Source organism: Cornus florida, unplaced genomic scaffold (assembly GCF_030987335.1).
Source record: "Cornus florida cultivar Cherokee Brave unplaced genomic scaffold, ASM3098733v1 CherokeeBrave_3.0.0_Hap2_Chr08, whole genome shotgun sequence".
NCBI lineage: Eukaryota > Viridiplantae > Streptophyta > Magnoliopsida > Cornales > Cornaceae > Cornus > Cornus florida.
In genome coordinates, this window is record NW_026775578.1 from 64,152,507 (window position 1) to 64,171,245 (window position 18,739).

General features: G+C 34.8%; 2 protein-coding genes and 1 long non-coding RNA gene across 3 annotated transcripts; 1 reads left to right on the forward strand and 2 right to left on the reverse strand.

The window, feature by feature from the left end:
• Nucleotides 1-243: 243 nt before the first annotated feature.
• On the forward strand, nucleotides 244-1,739 carry LOC132268675 (uncharacterized). The gene is made up of 2 exons (XR_009469336.1): nucleotides 244-998; nucleotides 1,098-1,739. It is a non-coding gene; the product is annotated as an uncharacterized LOC132268675 (long non-coding RNA).
• Nucleotides 1,740-4,581: 2,842 nt separating this feature from the next.
• LOC132271898 (putative pentatricopeptide repeat-containing protein At1g12700, mitochondrial) lies at nucleotides 4,582-6,903 on the reverse strand. The gene has a single exon (XM_059773404.1). The coding sequence runs from the start codon at nucleotides 6,856-6,858 to the stop codon at nucleotides 5,032-5,034; it is 1,827 nt and encodes a 608-aa protein (XP_059629387.1). The 5' UTR covers nucleotides 6,859-6,903; the 3' UTR covers nucleotides 4,582-5,031.
• A 1,494-nt stretch (nucleotides 6,904-8,397) lies between these two features.
• LOC132271899 (pentatricopeptide repeat-containing protein At1g62260, mitochondrial) lies at nucleotides 8,398-18,308 on the reverse strand. Its single transcript, XM_059773405.1, has 3 exons — nucleotides 15,061-18,308; nucleotides 11,300-11,418; nucleotides 8,398-10,077 (listed from the first exon to the last, which is right to left on the reverse strand). The coding sequence occupies exon 1, from the start codon at nucleotides 17,397-17,399 to the stop codon at nucleotides 15,348-15,350; it is 2,052 nt and encodes a 683-aa protein (XP_059629388.1). The 5' UTR covers nucleotides 17,400-18,308; the 3' UTR covers nucleotides 8,398-10,077; nucleotides 11,300-11,418; nucleotides 15,061-15,347.
• Nucleotides 18,309-18,739: the final 431 nt, after the last annotated feature.

Consider the following 18,739-nt stretch of genomic DNA (forward strand, 5'->3'; position numbering starts at 1 on the left):
ATAATGAGAATAAAAGAAGTAGAAATGGCACAAATATAAGAAATTATGACGGCATAAATGATGAGAGTTTATTTATAATTAAAGAAAAGCATAAGAAGAGAAGCATTGTAGGAGATATGGTTAAGTGCATAACTAACTTTGTGAGAGGTCTTAAGAGTCAATACTTGATTACATAACACAAATGTTATTAAAAAAAAAAAAAAATTAGCAGGATTTTAGGAATATTTAAATATATTTTTTATTTTTTTCTTATAAATTGATTTTTAAAATGTTATTTGCACGCTTGTGTTAGTGGTATGTGTGCATTTCTTGTGTACTCTATAAATAGGATAGAAGGTGGGAGGTAGAAAAGGGATTAGAAAATAAGAGAGTAGACTTGGAAATAGTTTTTCTTTTTCTCATTATTGAAAAATTGATTACACATCACTTTCCGTGCAACCACCATTGATTTTTTTTTTTTTTTCATTAGAAAGAAATGCACACATATCACTCACACACTCTTAAAAAATAGAGATCGAAAATACTACTGTACCACAACCATCACCGGTTGAAGTTGAAAGACGTCATTTTAGGCTAAATATTTTGCTTGGATAAAATAGAGTAAAATAAAATAAAGTGCTCATTTCCACTTTATCACGTATTATGACAATAAGTTTTTTTTTTTTTTTTATAAATGATGAAAGTAAGTGTCATTGAAAATGGAAAAATACAGTATACAAAGGGAGACCCACAAAATGTGGACAGCCTAAACCATCAAGAGCATACAAATAGAAGACACAGGGAGAGCCCAAAACAACAAAGCCATATAGAGGCCCAGGCCTAACAGTAGCATAAAGACACTTTTAGTCTATCAAACCCTAGACCATGCATGTCTAAATTATACATTCATCCGGTGAGAACAGAAATTAGGGTTCAGAACCGGCGATGGCCTGATGAACAACGGCAGATCCCGGTCCAGTTGCAGCCGTCTTGCAAGAAAGGAGTCTTTGACTGTTGTGGTAATCAATTTCGATCGGATCATATCATTGATTTTCCTAAAAACAATGTTTTGTATTGATTTTTGGTTTTTGAAAAGTCTGTTATTGCGGTGCATCCAGATCCAATTGATGGTGGTAGAGAGCATGAGCTTGTTTACCAAGGACCTCAAATCCCTATTTAACCATCGTGCTGTTGTCCATTCGACCAGATCAGCCCAAGATGAGGGGGGGGCGAATGAAATCTGCATTTTTGTGAAAGTGCAATCCAAAATATTGGTCTGGTAAAGGAGCATGCGAAGAAGAGATGGTTGTGTGATTCATCAACCAGGCTGCATAGATGACAGGTTCTTGGACCGCGAAGGACCTCATGCTGCTTCGATCAAGTGTGGGAGCCTCTTCTGTATTGCAAGCCAGAGGGAGAACTTACATCTTGGGATAGAAAAGGTGTTCCAAATTAAGTGGTCCAAGGTTTCGCCTGTCGCTGTGTCTCAAGCCATCCTATCGTATGGCAAAGTGAGAAATCGCCTGTTGGTGATGGGATCCAGACAGAGCTATCTCCAGCCATGGTGGGTGGGTCAATGCTAGCAAGCTCAGGGAATTGGTCAACAAAGGGAACATAGTCGGAGAGCGAAACCAACTTGTCCACAATCATATCCAATAAATTCTCAGGAAGACATGCCCAGTCTGACTCCTCCGATGAATTCTTATCAATGACCATATTTATTTGCACTATAGTTATAAAAAAGCTAATCAATTACAAAATCTAATGAGTTTCATAATTTTAAACATGAAAACAATATGTATAGAAAATCATAAAAGGAAAATGCTTGGATCCTTCCCTTACAGGGATGAAGGTCATCCTTCCGCTTATATGGTCCAATATAATTAGAACACATGTTTAAAAAAAATTAAAGATGGGCATTACCCATATTTTAAGGGTTAAACTGTTTTTTCCTTTCTCTTTGTTTTTACTTTCCTTCTTAATCAAGATCTTTTACCCCTCTTTCCATCCACAAAGCAAATCTATCTCTTTCTCTCTCATCACAAACATAATTACACAAATATTATAATGAGATATTAAGTAATTGTTTAGCCACTACAAAGTAAACTTGGGTCTCATTCCTTGCAAAATTAGAAACAAAATAGGATTAATTCCGAAGTATCCTTTGGAGATTCGAACTCTCACCGTTCACTTTGATAAATAAAAGAGATACCACTGTTTCACAAGATTCTTGATCTAATGTTAGACTTTGAAAAGTGACTCATTATGTTTTTCAATCTAATAACTATATATATATATACCCCAAAAAAAATCACCCTGAATTTTGGTGGCCTCATATATTGCTCTCAATCTGAAATAAATCTAGATTAAAAAGACCACTATTCAAACTCTACCTATAAAAATTCAAGAAGTGAATTTGCTCAAACATGTGAGAATTATATTTACAAGAAGTATAATTATAAATTTAAATACGAGGTTAAAGATTATAATGAGTTGTTTTTTAGAGTCCAAATCCCATTTTATATTTAAAAGTCAAAGTTTATAGTAAAAGATGATCATGTTTGAATGAGGTCTTTTACCTTCAATTTATTCAATGACAATTTACCCTTGTTTTCATCTCATGTTAGCTTATACATAACATCATCAGAGGTTGTAACTTAGTGATATTTCTTTGTATTTCAAAATAAAAGGTCGAAGGTTTGTAAAGTACTTTAGCCAAATCAAACGATAAAATCAAGATAAAACAGTATTTTTTCTCCTATTGAAAACAAGAAAGCAAGAAACTTTTATTGCACCATTTTTGCAATACTACCAAAAATGACAAAATCGGCTAGCATATAATACCTATACGGAAGCATAAGCTACAGTATTTATTTTGGTAGAAAATTAAAGATTTAAAATACCCTTATCATGAATCTAATGTAGGGCAAATAAATAAGGTAAGTGTCCCACATTGGCAAATGTTTCATGATGGAATAAAAATAGCTGCATATGTGAAGCCTTTCCAAATAGTGACAATGTTCTACAAATTCCATGTTGGCAATGAACTGATTTACGTATCCAACAGGTTCCAAATACTAGTTATAGCTTCAAAAAAATAATAATAATAAATAAATAAATAAAAAGAAAAATTAACAAGAACCAAACATGTCAGAGTTGTTCTAATCCATGGTATGAAAAATCACAACAGTACTACTATAAGTTGGCAATCTAATTCATGTTTGGAAAATACAAAACTAATTGTAGGTATCTTAGTTGGTTCAAAACCTTCGTTATAAAAATCTGGGTGGAACACAAATTTCATCACAATTTTCATATTGTTTAAAAAAAAAATTGGTCGACAAATAAGGCTAAATGCATTTTTCGGAATGGGAATGGAAAGAGGGATTAAAATATCATCACACAAGTTCTCAGATTTTGAGAGAAAAATTGATAAACATAAATGGTTTCAATGCAATTTTTTTTAAGGTATCTAGACAAAACAAAACTGCTAATTCGACGGATCTTCATATATTTGGACTGACATTAACGTTATAGAAAAAATAATTACCAGTCCCAAATCTTTCCTATTCTCGAATGTCACGTGATGCATGACAAGTTGCTGAAGATTTTGGAGTCTGTTTGGGCCGTCAAATAAGTCAAATGGCGGGCTGACTCAGTTTTTTCTGAACTATTTCTTTGAATACGTTTTAACCCGAAAAGACCCTAATCAGAAACGGCCTAACTCGATCGCAAAAATTGCTTTCCACCAAATTCAATCGTTTAGGGCTCTTCCTTGTGAACCTTTGTTCATTGCTTCAGCCTAATTATCGCTAGCAATTGGATAATCAATGAAGAAAATAATACAATGTTTAAGACAAGTATCTTTCTGGAGAGAAAGATCGAGCACCACCGTATCCAAATTTTGATGTGGCAACAACACTTCTTTTCATTATTTTCAGCTCCTCACTCTCTCTCTCTCTATCCACACACAGTTACAAACAACCATATGTAGGTATTCAAACCATGAGATATTCAGTACTTGGACTTGCTTCAGCACCTGAGCATGGGATACTTTGTGGTTTTTTTTTTGTTTTTGTTTTTGTTTTTAGTTGAAATTTATTAAGAAGGCATCTCAAGTTATGTATACATTTTACTATATATGCTAAGTAGATATCATACTAGTAGACTAGAGACGATGTTTCGAAATCGTCGTTTAGAAAAGTGGTAATGTTATTGTGTTACAACAGAAATGAAACAACTGAGGAAGATGAAAATCGCAGGGTCAAGACCACTGTGCAATGTGGAATGGCTACACAGTCGAAAACGTGCAGGTATGAATATCATACATATAGATTTTAAAATTTTCGTAAATATGACAAAAATTCAAGCTCAATCTCCTAACGTGGTCGAATTTAGGATATAATATAAGTTTGTGAATCCAAGATTGTTAGACGTACTAGCTAGCTAGCATCTTCAGCTTATTTCAGTAATTCTTTACCATGGTGTTCTTGGATACCTACAGCCTTAGGTCTTTAGTAGAAGAAAATTTCAATCCTTAAGCACTTCAATTTAGTTTACACGAAGAAGAAGAAGAAGGTAGATCAAGCATGATATTGTCAAGAATATATTAACATCAAGCAATTAGGTACATGGATAAGGAGGGCATGGCACACCCTCATTGTACAAATTGTAAACAAGGAAGGAAAATGAAGTTTATGACATGCCATTCTTGAAACATCCCGACAGAAAAAAGGCAGCGCAGATAAGCACACGTTGTTTGGTAGCCTTCAGAGCTTTGAAACTTCTCTATATTGGAACACCATTCCCATATGCTTCAGCAACAAGTATGCTTTCTTTCAGAGAAACAAACCCTTGCTTGTTTTCACTAAGTCAACTTCCTTATTCTCCTCATAATTTCACCCCAAAAACATGACGAAGACACTGATGATGTAACCATCAAAATGCCATACTTATAGCCACACTGCAAGGACAACAAATTATGAAACTTCCAACTCACATGAGGAAACCAAATAGAGCTCACAGAAACTTCTTGAGCATCTCCAAAACTGACTAATCCAATTCACCGTTATTTGATAAATTCATGAACAGGGTCATAGTACCTGCATTAGTAGAGAATCCCTTCTCAACCATTTCGTGAAGAAGTTGCATTGCTTTTAACGTTTCATTGTTTCGAAGAAATCCCTGGACAATTGTATTGTAAGTGATACCATCTGGCGAGCAACCACTCTCTTCCATTTTCTTGAGCAATATGTTTGCTTCACTTAACAACCCTTCCTTGCAGAGTCCATTGATCATAATATTATATGTGCGAACATTAGGTTGCAACCTTTTGCAAGAAAGACTATAAAAGAGGTCCCTTGCGGCTTTAATGTTTCCAGCCCTGCACATACCATCAATGAGGATGTTGTAAACCACAATATCTAGATGCAATGCAATTTCCTCCATGTGTTGAAACAAGGCCATTGCCTCAACAAGACACTGGTTCTTACACAACCCATCTAACAAAGTAGAGTACGTCATAAGATTAGGATGTTGGCCACGGGATCGCATCTCATTCAGAAGTTGTTGCGCGCTTAGAGGTTTTCCCACTTTGCAGAAACCACTTATAAGAGTGGTGTAAGTAACAGTATTAGGAACCAATCCTAACTGAGAAATTTTATGAAAAAGTCTTAGAGCATCATCCATTCTTGGCTTCTTACAATATCCATTAATCAAGATGTTATAGCTACGAACATTAGGGGCACAACCCTTACCAACCATCAAATCAAGTATCTTCTTTGCCTCATGAAATTTGCTTTGCATACAATATCCATCCATCAATGCATTGTAAGTGACTGTATTAGGCTCCACACCTCTTTGAATCATCACTTCAACTATTTCTACTGCTTCTGCAACCTTCCCTTCATTACAAAGTGCATCCACTAACATATTGAAGGTTATTACATTTGGTTTGATATTTTGGTTCACCATTTCATTCAAAAATCTTGTAGCCTCTTTCCACTGGTTTGAGTTGCATAGGGCATGGATTAAGGAATTGTAAGTGACAACATTCGGCGAAATGCCTTTACCGATCATTTCTGAAAAAAATTGAAATGCCTCACCTATCAGTCTGTCCTTGCAAAGACTGTCAATGATCATGTTATACACATTTACATTGGTTGCCCAATTTCTTTCTTCCATCTTCTTAACCAACTCAATAGCCGCGTTAGTGTTCCCCGTTTTGCACAACCCATTTATAATCGTTCCGCAAGTAACGGCATCAGGTCGAAATCCTTTTGCCCCCATGTCATTAAACAACTCTACTGCCTGCCCTATTTTATCCTCATTACAGAGTCCTCTCATCAAAGTGGTGAGATTTGTGCAGTTCACTTCATAGCCAAGCTTCAAGATTCTCCCCAGAACCGAGAAACCCAAATCGACCCGATTCAAATGGCAGTAACAATTGAGCAAGATGCCCAGAGTATAAGCGTCTGGCTCAGCCATTTCTAAGGATTCCATTTGCTTAAGCAAAGAAATTGCTGTGTTGTAATGTTTCCTTTTCACAATGGCCCCCAACAATTGATTAAAACGCACAACCGAAGGAAGAGGTCGCATTTGAGACATTTGATCGAACAGTGCGACTGCATCGTCAAGGCTAGTGAAATCAGATACACTTTGATTTCGCACAAACGTCTTGAATTGGGTTCGACTACTTGTACTATGTGGTTTATGATCTTGACCAGTTTGGGAATGAAACGAAGCCCTTAAATTGTCGCTAGCAAATGTATAATCAATGAAGAAAATAAGAGAAGTTTTAAACTCACGAGGACCTTTCTGGAGAGGGAGAGAACCACCATATATATACTTTGACGAGGCAATAACACTTCTTTTCATCATCTTTCAGCTCCTCTCTCTATCTCTCTCTCTCTCTAGATATATATATATATGTCTTTGACTCTTTGTATATAAACAGTCACCTGAAGCTGGGTGGCTTATATATAGACTGTATATGTTATTGGGACATGGTTCAGGACCTAATTCGCAAATAAGCACCTTATTGAAATAATTAAAAATAATTCTTACATTCTTTAAATGCAACCAACTTGTAATTCTATTATATCTATAAACTTCAAATCCATAGTGAACTTTGATAAAAATAAATAAATAAATAAATAAAAATTTAAAAGAAAAAGAGAAAAATAATATTTATGATTTTTAATTTGTAGATTTTTAATATAACCAAAACATTACAATGACATACATTGAAAAAATAAAAGTAAAATATGTTGCTCCTGAGCATGTTTGTTAAAAAAAAAAAAAAAAAAGAAGAAGAAGAAGAAGAAAGAAAAGAAAAAGAAAAAGACCACATGTTAGAATCCATATAAAATTACTATTATTCATCGTGATAAGTGTACAAAATTTGTTATTTTGTATTTAAAAATAAATATTTAATTAATTTTTTTTATTAGTTAAATATTTTTATCCTCACTTTTTATGTTTTATAGGGACTAATTTCATAATTATTAAAAAAAAAAGAGACAAAAATGACAAAAATATAAAAAATTATGACCGAATAAATGATGAGAGTTTATTTATAATTAAAGAAGGGCACCAGAAGCATTGAAGGAGATAGGGTTAAGTGCATAGCTAACTTTGTAAGAGGTCTCAAGAGTCAATATTTGATTACATGACACAAATGTTATTAGAAAAAGGAAATTAGCATGACTTTAGGAATATTTAAATGTATTTTTTATTTTCCCTCTTATAATTTGATTTTTAAAATGTTCTTTTTTCCTCTCAACCATTCCCTTGTAAACTTTATAAATAGGATAGAAGGTGGGAGGTAGAAAAGGGGTTAGAAAATAAGAGAGCAGATTTGGAAATAATTTTTAATATGCTAACTTAAACACCATTATTCATCACTATCCGTTCAACCACCACTAGTTTTTTTTTTTTTTTTTTTTTGGCAAGAAATGCACGCATATCACTTACACACCCAATTCGCTTATCTGAAAACTCGAACTCTTACCATTCACCTTAAAAAATAAATAAGATATTACTTGACCACAACCACCAATTAAAGTTAAAGTTCGCATGTTAAGTTTAAGTTTCTTCCTTTAGATAAAATAGAGTAAAATAAAATACAGTACTCATTTTCACTTTATCACGTGTTAGCAAACGTGACAATGAGTTGGGAATCTAAAACTATTATATTCTTTCTTTTTGTATATCATTAGTTTTTTAAATTTTTTATTATTTTTTTATTTTTTGTGATAGAGAATTATATGAGAATTATTATAAAGTGAACATTTCGTACCAAAATTTCATGACATTAGATGATCACACAAATCAATTAGAGTTTTGCATTTATTTTATTTTGATTTTATTTAACCAAATTAAACTATCATCTTTGTTCCACTCATATAATTTTATTTTATGATATTTTGATATGAATATTCTTTTTTATTTTAAAGTGAGATCACTCTAATATTGATTACGCAACGATGTAATTTATGCATTAATTTATTTTTTTTTTCTTAAAAATGTGCTAATTTAAAAAAGAGTTTATGATATTTAGTTATTTATTTATTTTCTCCAAAATGTGCTAATTTAAACAAACCTCCATAGCAGATCCATCCCCATCATTTGAACAAAGAACTCTACATCCCCTCAAGTCAAAATGATTTTTTCTTTTATTTTTGCAATTTCCTTTTTAATAAAATCCAACCCTCTCCATTCAGTACATGCCACAAGTAATCATGGTTCATCTTCAAATTCAAACAATTGAGAATTTAGACATGTACCAATTCTTTTTATTTAATTTTTTTTTTTTTTGGTGGACATATTCAGAGCTCTGATTTTACAAAATTGAGTTGGCAAAAGAAGAATCATAGGCCCGATATAAGACATCCACTTATTATTTAAACCAAAAAAAATTAAAAAATTAGTTCAACAATGAGATAGGACAAATAACATGAATGACCAATACAACTGTACATCATTTTGACAAAGTGCCTTGGTTGCGTGGTAGCTCTTCCATCTCCCCGAAGTGGATGATGAGAATTTGAGTCTTTAAAAGAACAAGATAAGGATTAATAAGTCAGTGACCTAACGGTATTAAGTTTTTACTTCTCAAAGAGAAGTCAGGGATTCGAACCTCCATGAATGCATGTGTGTGTGAGTACCTAACTGAAAAAAAAAAAAAAAAAAAAAAAAAGGGGTGAAGATTCGAGTCTTTAAAAGAGTGATAACTCTTCTACCTCTCGAAGTGGATGATGAAGATTCGAGTTTTTAAAAGAGCAAAGTAAAGATTTGAATCTTTAAAAGAACAAAGTGAAGGCATGTGCAGAGACGGACCTATGTGTAAGTGAGGGGGGCAGTTGTCCTCCTTGAATTTTTATTTTTTTGACTAATATACCATATTATTTTTTGCTTTCCCCCCTGAAATTATTACAAAATTTCAATCTTGCCTCCCTTAACTAAACTTCTAAGTCCACCCATCTGTGTGAGTTTTTTGTCAATAAAAAAAGAAGTTCAACAATGGGAGCTCTCACATGTCCCTTAGCTCACATTGCGCATCCTGCACCATCAACTGATGACTCAGTCCACTGGATTCCATCCCCCATAGGCAACTTCACTTTGAAAGCATTCAATTTTCTGGCTTGCCTCTCCTCTAATTCTTGCTCAATGCAGACAAAAGAGTCAAAAATGGCAAGACAGATCTTGAAGGAGTTATAATATTAACTTCAAGAAATTAAGTGGAAAGGTAAGGAGGGCATACCCTTACCGTACAAAGTGTGATCTAAAAAAAATGAAGTGGCATTCTTGGAATATCCTTACAGACAAAGGCAGAGCAGATAAGCACACGATGTCCGGTAAATTTCTAGGCATGAACCTTTTCTTTCTTTAAGATCATTGAAACACCATTCCATATCAACATATGCATCAGCAGCAACTTTGCTTTCTATACAGAAACAATCCCTTGCATAGAAATCCCACCAGTTTTCTCCTTTATACTCTCATGGAACAACAAAAACAGGAAGCGGACACTGGTGCAAGCATGAATAGGCCATACGTACAGGAGACTACAAGGCAGACAAAATATGGAACTTTCACCTAACATCAGAAAACCCAATTAGAGATCAAAGAAACTTATTGAGCATCTCCAAAACTGACCGATCCAATCCACTATTATTTGATAAATTCAATAAACAAAACAGTTGTGGATGGAAACTGCAGCAATTAGATATTCAAGGTTGCAACTTAGCCCAAAACTCAAAATTGCTGAACATAAATATATATATATATATATATACACACACACACACACACACACGTATATATATTCAAACAATAAAAAACAAAGAAACACTTCTGAAGGCACATGAGGCCTAAAATAAATCACTGATTCTGTTAATCAGCCTCCCTCCTAGCTCTATAAAGGGCTCGAAATGGAGTGGATTCATATGATACTGGGCACAGATCCATATTTTAGTGTCAGGGTCTATATATGACCCATATGACTTAAACAAGATCCAAATATAATAAAAAATATTTGATCCAAAGCCCGATCCATTTAACGAAAATCCATATCGACCCTTTTTAATACAGATTCAAAATCCAAAACCAAATCCGTTAAAATGGACTTCAGAACAGATCAAATCTCGGGTCAAACCCGCTCCATTTCAAGAGTTAGCTGCCTAGCTCTAATACAAAACCAAGCTAAAACCTGGAAGCCTCTCCAAATATGAAATATAAGACCAAAGATGGAGTTCAATTTGCTGAATCTCTCTAAAGCGAGTGCATTGTAGGTGTACAACCATGGCCGTCATTCATACATGCATACATACATAGAGACCATTTATATATCTGTGTGCTTGAAAAACAAGTAACAGTTTCCCTCGCCAGACTAAATTTAGAATGCACAAAGTTTTTTGTTTTTTTTTTCATCAGTCACAGTTTAAATTTTCATCCTCAAATGACGCAGCAGATGTAATGATCCATTCTTCAGATACTAAAAGATAAACAGAAAGAAGAAACCACCAGTCAGATTAATAAAATTGACCCAAAAAAAACAAAAAAAAAAAAAGACAGGCAATGGAAGGACCTCTGAAAAGAAAAAGGGGAAAATGATATAAACTTCACTATGGCCATATTAACTTTAATGACTCAAACTAATATGATACTGTAAGTCCATTTCAAACTATTATTAAGACTACAGTACCTTTTGTTCAACTCCAAAGTGACTTGAATGATTAAGGAGGAACATGAGACTGAAAATCAACTAAGCAGCCAACTAGTGGATACCGTATAAAAGTGAAAGATATGTTCAACTTACAAGTTTTTAATCTTTGAACAATGACCCTCAGCATCTTTTGCTTCAACGTGTGAAAATACAGACTTAAGCTGCTCCTCTTTCTTGTCTCTTTCCTTTCTAAGCTCTAAGCATTCCTGCTCCTGGAAGTATAATGTAACCCATTAGCTACAAATCCTTTCATCATATATGAATTTCAAGAGGATTTAACTAAATATGCATTTTGGTATTCTACTACCATAGAATAAAGGAACTGTTACTATTCGTGTGGGCATCAGGAAAATGTTAGAATAAGATTACTAGAAGCCCGATCGTACTCCCATAATTTTTCAGTAGAAAGACACTAGTTTAAGAAAATGACAACAGACCTACATCTGGAAACAGATACGAAATTAGACATAAAAAACATGATGCAGCCCTCAAGCCAAATACAATACACCATACCCCATAGCAATGACCATGTACAAGCTCCTACCAAATTTCATGAATAAAAATGAAGTACTATCATTATGAAATCATCAAAAATTTAATGATATAAAAACAATATCACTTCCCTTGTCATACTGCTCTACCGCAAAATGTTCCCCATAACCTCTGTAAATTTCTGACCCACATCCTTCTAGTATAGAACCAGAGAAAGCGGACCTAACATCAGAGATAAGTACGCTACTGATATCATTTATTCTTCTCCTCACCCACTCTTCACATAATTTACCCGCTGCTCTGGAAAGAGATTAGTTCAGCCCGTTCAGACCTAATATGTAATGAAGCAACAAAAATCTCAACTGGCACTTCTTCTATGACTCCATATATCAATCTAATATTTACCACCTCAGTACAAATACCTAGTTCTGTTTTTGTACACTGAATGCAGTCCCACAGAAGAAACTTCATATGCTTTGCGGGCCTCAGATGACCATCTAATATGTTACTTCCATTTCTACCTTACCTCTTTAAGGAGAGGCACACTCCTGAAATTATTTTAGCTACCATACCCTTTTCTTTTCGGATCCTCCAATACGAATCAGTGTCACAATCCTTTCAGGGTAAATAAACTTAAAACACCTAGCACTGTAAAAAAAAAAAAAAAAAAAAAAAAAAAAAAATTATTTCATTCCGCTGTTTTAGCTTATAAAGCTTCCAGAGATTGAAGCCGAAGCAAACAAGGTATCAGATATATGGATACCCACCATTTGGAAACCAAAATAGAAAGAGTTTATTATGCAAGTCATGTGTTCTCCATTTGAAAGACAGTTGGATCTCCACTAAAACAAATGTCACAAGTGGGAGGCGGTCTATGAGTCTTGGAAAAGTCAAATCTGAATCAAATCTGATGGAAGGTTCCTGAGTCGAAATATGAATCAAACAAATTTTAAAATCACCATCACAACCTGATGCACCATTTGTGAGCCCAAATGCTTCATCAAAATAGGCAGGGCAGGTTGTATCCCAAAAGCCATGCGCATTCTCTAAACATAACAAAAATAAGAGCATCATCATAAGTCCTCAAATTGTACCAGATTATATACCATCACTCTAAATTACTGCATATAAGACGTAAGTATTGGAAAGACCATTTGCAAATCTCCATTTCTTTCCACAAACCTTTCAGAAGTTAAAATTTCTTCTGTTCTCCACTTTCAACATCATGAGATTGAAAACAATGACTTCCAACTTAGCAGTTATACTTCTACCATTCTGTTTATGAACCCCACGGATCCTTCTTTTCCTAAATCCATACATTAAGGTTAGACAACAGAAAAGACACCCTTGCCAGAAAAAAAAAAAAAAAAAAACACTTTCTATATCTTAAACTTAAAATAGTCACAATCAGGGTCATAGCCTCCAACAAGGTCACCCACTCCCCCATCAACCCTCCTCCTGAGATATAACTTCTCTTTGCCGAAAAAATGGTTTCATAGAGTCTTAAGCAAAAGATGTTCATCTCTTGTCTATTTCCTTCAAATACAGACCCAAAATACAAGATTTAAAATAGTAATAAAAAATTAAAAAAAAAAAAAAAAAGCTTCTTCCATGCTTCCAAAATTAGAATAAATAAAGTTTCTTCCACGATCCCACTGAATAGCCATACTGAAATCCTACTTTCTTCTTTGCCTTAAGTCTGATCTTAGAAAAGAAAATAGTAATTTGTGGATGTGGGTGAGGAGGCTTCTGTAAGGACTCCTACTGTCTCTCTCAACTAACGAAAAAATGAATACCACATAAAAATGCAAGGTGATGACTGATGTGGAAGCCTTATCCTAGAAAAACCACAATAAATTGAGGGGATATACTCTAAACAAGAAAAAATCATCAAACTTGAAGACACGAATTTTCAAGCTCGTCTCTCACAAACAACCCCAAAGTATAGTGGAGATGTCTCAAAAAGGCTGTAGAGAGTATTATAATGTATGGCAATGCCCAGATCATCAATTAGATCAGCTATTATGGCACTCCAGAAAGTACGAATTATTCCAATTAAAAGCAAAATTCTATGAGTTGTAAGAAGATTCAAGCACTCCACGGCTGAAAAACGGACCAAAAATGACATTCTCCGCATTCTAGAATTGCTTCATTTGTTAAGGGAAAGGTTCAACTAAGGTTTGGACCACCGTAAAGACTTCTAAGTACCAGATAAAATAGTGGCTCAATAAAGTACATTAAGATAAATCAGTTAAAGACTGAAAACAATTTTGGCTGGAACACTAGGGAAAGGTTTTCACAAATCTTGGATACATTTACATGGGTTTGCACCCTATTTGTTGCTTTCAGTGTCATTAAAGGCAAGGGCCTGCTTTATTGTGGATCTTAGCTTTATTTATTTTGATTTTGTTGGGAGAGAGGAGGGTTGGCATCAAAGCAAAACTTAGATTTTCAATTCTATCATCTTTTCAAGTACTATCAAGGCCATAAGCTCCAAAGATGCTTCACTTCATTATTGTACTTTATAAATGCAAGTCAAGGATGCCATCCTACATGGCCTCTTGAGGGAGGAAGCTCATATGCAGCTACAGAATAGCTTCTTTTTTTTTTTTTCCCTGAAAATCCCGTATATTGAGGCTAATACCACATCATCCACAGTAGACTAACTTACAACTGACACAGGATACTGCAATTTCATATCAAATGAGTTGCCTTAATCCTTGTATCTTCACAAAGTCACCACTGCATAGAATACACTTGGGTTCATTTCCATTTTTCTCAAAACCTCTTAATATAAAGGAGAGAAACACAACAGTGATGCACCTCCTGCAGAAAACCTTTTTTAGAAAGAAACTAATTATAATTGGTAATTATAATTGCATTTGACTCTCTAAAGTCACAGAAATTTCATAGTTTTACAAATTGTCTTCCAAAATACACTATAAACTATTTTTTTATGATTAATAGACCAAGTATAGTCCACTTATCAAGCCCAAACATACCCAACAAAGAGCAGATTCATAGCAACAATAGAAATATAATATATATATATCAGTAATAAGAAAAGGGAAAAGGCTTTACTTGTTCTGAAAAACACAAGAATTAAGAAGTACATGTCATCATTCCAGAATTGTGCAATAAATCGGGATACTACTACAACTTTAGCCTTTAGGTAGAAGTGAAAAGTTCTTAATGTTTTCTGAATGATTTCCAAACAATTGAACCATACCCAACAAACTGGATTGTATAAACTAGATGAAGAAAGAAAAAGTAACAGTATAAAGTTTGCCTTTCATAAACATTTGGATAATTTTGTACAAGTGCTTGCGGGCTTGTAACATGAGTCCATGATACACTCTTACCTGGGTCCATCACTAGCTGCAAGAGTTTGTCAACACGAACAAATTCTCCCAAAGCAAATTGAAGGTCCCAATGTTCAAAAATGCCTCAAGTGTAGTCCCATTTCCATAAAGCAGTAAAAATGAATAATATGTCTCGGCAGCATTTAAATGATTGCTTCATAATTCTACTTCCACAATTGCAAATCATAACTCTTGGGATGTGTTGTATACACAAATGGCACCCAATTGATGTCAATGTCAAAACTTTGAAAATTTGATCACAACTTCCGATCAGTACATAAATATCATTAGCAATTGGAGGAGTCTACCCAACTATATCCGGCTTGCTTTTTGATATTACATCTTTCCATCATAATCCTAATTTCGGCTGCATCATCCCATTGGCCAACATCAGCATACATATTATATAGCAACACATAAGGAGCAGGGCTTTCTGGTTCGAGCCTCATCAATGCTTCAGCTGCAACTCTGGCTAACTCTATCTTGTTATGCACCCTACAAGCACCCAATAGTGCACCCCATACAGCCTTATCTGGCTCATAGGGCATGCTTTTAATCAAGTTCATTGCCTCCTCAACTTGGCCATGCCGACCCACAATGTCCACAAGGGAGGCAAAATGTTCTATCCTTGGCTCAATGCCAAAATCACTAACCATGGATTTGAAATGCATCCTGCCCTGTTCCACTAAGCCAGCATGGGCGCATGCATTCAAAACTGAAATAAATGTAATATAAGTAGGCTGCACTTTAAGCCTCTTCATTAATTCAAAAAGTTCTAGAGCCTCTGCTGCAAATCCATGAGATGCATATCCTCCAATCATGGCATTCCAGGAGATTACATTTTCCTGCAATTTCATGTCATCAAAAATGGCCCTTGCCTCGGATATTGCACCACATCTCCCATACATAGTAATCAGGGAATTATTTAATGGTACGTCTGGAATAAATACTTTAATGACCCGCTGATGTATCTGCATACCCAGAGGCAGCACCACAAAATCAGCACAAACACTGAGAATCGAAGACAAGGTGTGTCGATCAGGTTTCTCCCCTTCAACTTGCATCTGACTGAAAAGCTTTATTGCTTGCACACAGTCTCCATTTTTCTCATATCCTGCTATCATGGAATTCCATGAAACCAGGTTTTTCTGGGGCATCCTTTCAAAAAAACCACGAGCACGTTCCAAGTTACCCATCTGGGAAAATCCCGTGATCATACAATTCCATGAAAAATCATCAGGATTTGGCATTTTATGGAACAAATTTAAGGCTTCTTCCATATTTGACATGTGAACGTAACCACTGATCACGGTGTTCCAAGAGAAAGTATCACGCACTGTCATTCGGTCAAAGAGCTCCCGAGCAGAAAGAATATCGCCTTGTTTCACATAGCACATTATCATGGTATTCCATGATACCACATTTCTTTCAAACCGCCCATTATCACCATTTTCTTGATCATGGTAAAATGGAATTTGATCAAAAAGGCGTCTAGCTTCATCAACCCTCCCTCTATGACCATAACCCGCAATTAAGGTGTTATAAGCATGAACTAAATCTACTCTACCATCATCCCTCTTCCCACTTTCAAGCAGCACAGATGCAGCCTTGTCTAATCCGCCATTCTGAATTAGACCCGATACAAGTGCACTAAGGGAAGCGGCATCACGTGTGGGCATTCTCTCAAAAAATTCAACTGCACTTTTCACATCACCATTCTGTAAAAACCCAGTAATCATTGCATTCCAAGAGACCACATTCCGCTCGGGCATACTATTAAAAAGACGTAATGCATCATCCATCCTCCCATTTCTCGCATACCCACTGATCATTGTATTCCAAGATACAAAATCCCTTTTAGGCATTCGATCAAATAAATTCCTCCCTTCCTCTATATATCTACTCCCACGGCACCATATATATCCGGATATCATCAAATTCCAAGACACAATGTCCCTTTCTGGCATTTCGTCGAACAGTTTCCGTGCCTCTGACATCTCTCTTCGTTTCACATACCCAGTAATCATTGAATTCCACGTGACAGTGTTTCGTTGGGTCATTTTATCAAACATTGTCCTGGCATCATCGATTCGACCATTTCGGATTAAACACGTGATGTTGTAGTTCAACGAGATGAAGTCTATGGTCCTGGAATTGTTGGGTTTTGGTTTTGGTTTTGATTTTGATTTTGATGCAAAGCAACGAAGTGAAACAGACGGATTCTTGGGAATGCATGCTGTGATCAAATGGTGATAGAGCTGCCACTGAGGTCTCCTCATGAGCACGAAAGATGTGGCCTTGAGCTTGAAGATGAACGACTTGCTCCAATGGATAGTCATAACTGAAACCACGTTGGAGACTTATGATGCAACTCATTTGTTCAGGTTTGATCCACGATGTTGTTTCATACCTACGCCTTAAGGACAAAGCACTTGCACTGAAGCTCACAATTGGATTTAAGTTACTTACCACTTTACTGTTAGTCTGCCTTCACAGCCGCACAAGAGAGTCAGAGCCTTTCAGCCTTCACGATCGACGTCCCTTGAGGTTTGGGCAAATTACATATGACATTTATCAAAATCCATATCGGCATATCATTTCAGATTGTTCAAAAAGTCAAAACCCATATCTTTCAGTTTCCATTGCCCGCTGTTCCAGTTCGGGTTCGCCGTTCGCAAGCTTCAGCCGCTGGCCTGCTGTCTCTCAACTCTCAAGCTTGCCCGCCTCTCTCTCTCTCTCTGCAACTGCTAACTTGTACGTATGGGTTTTGTTTTAATGTTTTTTTCTAAATCAACTATTCAAGGTCTGTTAAATGTGAAATTTTTTATTATCTTTTTTATATATATATATTTTTTTTTACGATATAAAGTAACAAAATTTGCATTGCATTTTGAGGTAATCATTGCATTGCATTTTGAGGTAATCACAGTAATCTACATTTTATTTCAGCAAAACAAACATTTTTTTTTTTTAATTTCTATAACTTCTACTTCTTCTTCTTCTTCTTCTTCTTCTAAAAAATCTGAATTGGATTAGAAATCTGCAGAGATTGAATCTGAAACAATTTTTATCAACATGCCAAACTTTTTGAAGATGGAAATCTTTTCAGAATAAAAATAATAAAAAATCATAACAAGAATTTTGACAAGCAAAAGTGTAAAGCTCTAGAGTTACTTCTTGAAAAATAAAATAGTTACAAAAAGCATGCTTTTGAGTGAATTCCGTAGTGTCGGAAGGGGCTTGGCATGAACTGCCCCATACTCTGCTTCCACTAGTTGATTCTCAAATAGGATTAGGTGAATTGTTCACAAATAAATTGATAATTTTTTTTATTAATTATCCAAATAGGATTTTCTATGCATTATTCGGTCAATTGTCTAAAGTAAAATTGAGTTGATTTTGGTTGATATATTTTGATTTAGCCTATTGAGAAATCCTAGATGTTTTGTTTTATATAGAAATACAATTTGTGTAATATAGGAAGGATATATTCAACCTTTCTGTCATATTTTTATTTTCAAATTTTTATTTTTAATTTTCTTTTGTTATTATAATGCATAATATCAGGATATTGATTTGTTAATTTTGAAGATTACTCCTAAACTGATGCATTGTACCTTGTTATTGAATTAATTTAACATAAGAGTTAGAGTATAATATGTGTTAATCACATCTATTC

What these genes read in the sequence shown, in the direction of transcription:
- LOC132271899 (XM_059773405.1), bottom strand. Translation starts at nt 17,399, where the DNA reads ATGACTATCCATTGGAGCAAGTCGTTCATCTTCAAGCTCAAGGCCACA.
- LOC132271898 (XM_059773404.1), bottom strand. Translation starts at nt 6,858, where the DNA reads ATGATGAAAAGAAGTGTTATTGCCTCGTCAAAGTATATATATGGTGGT.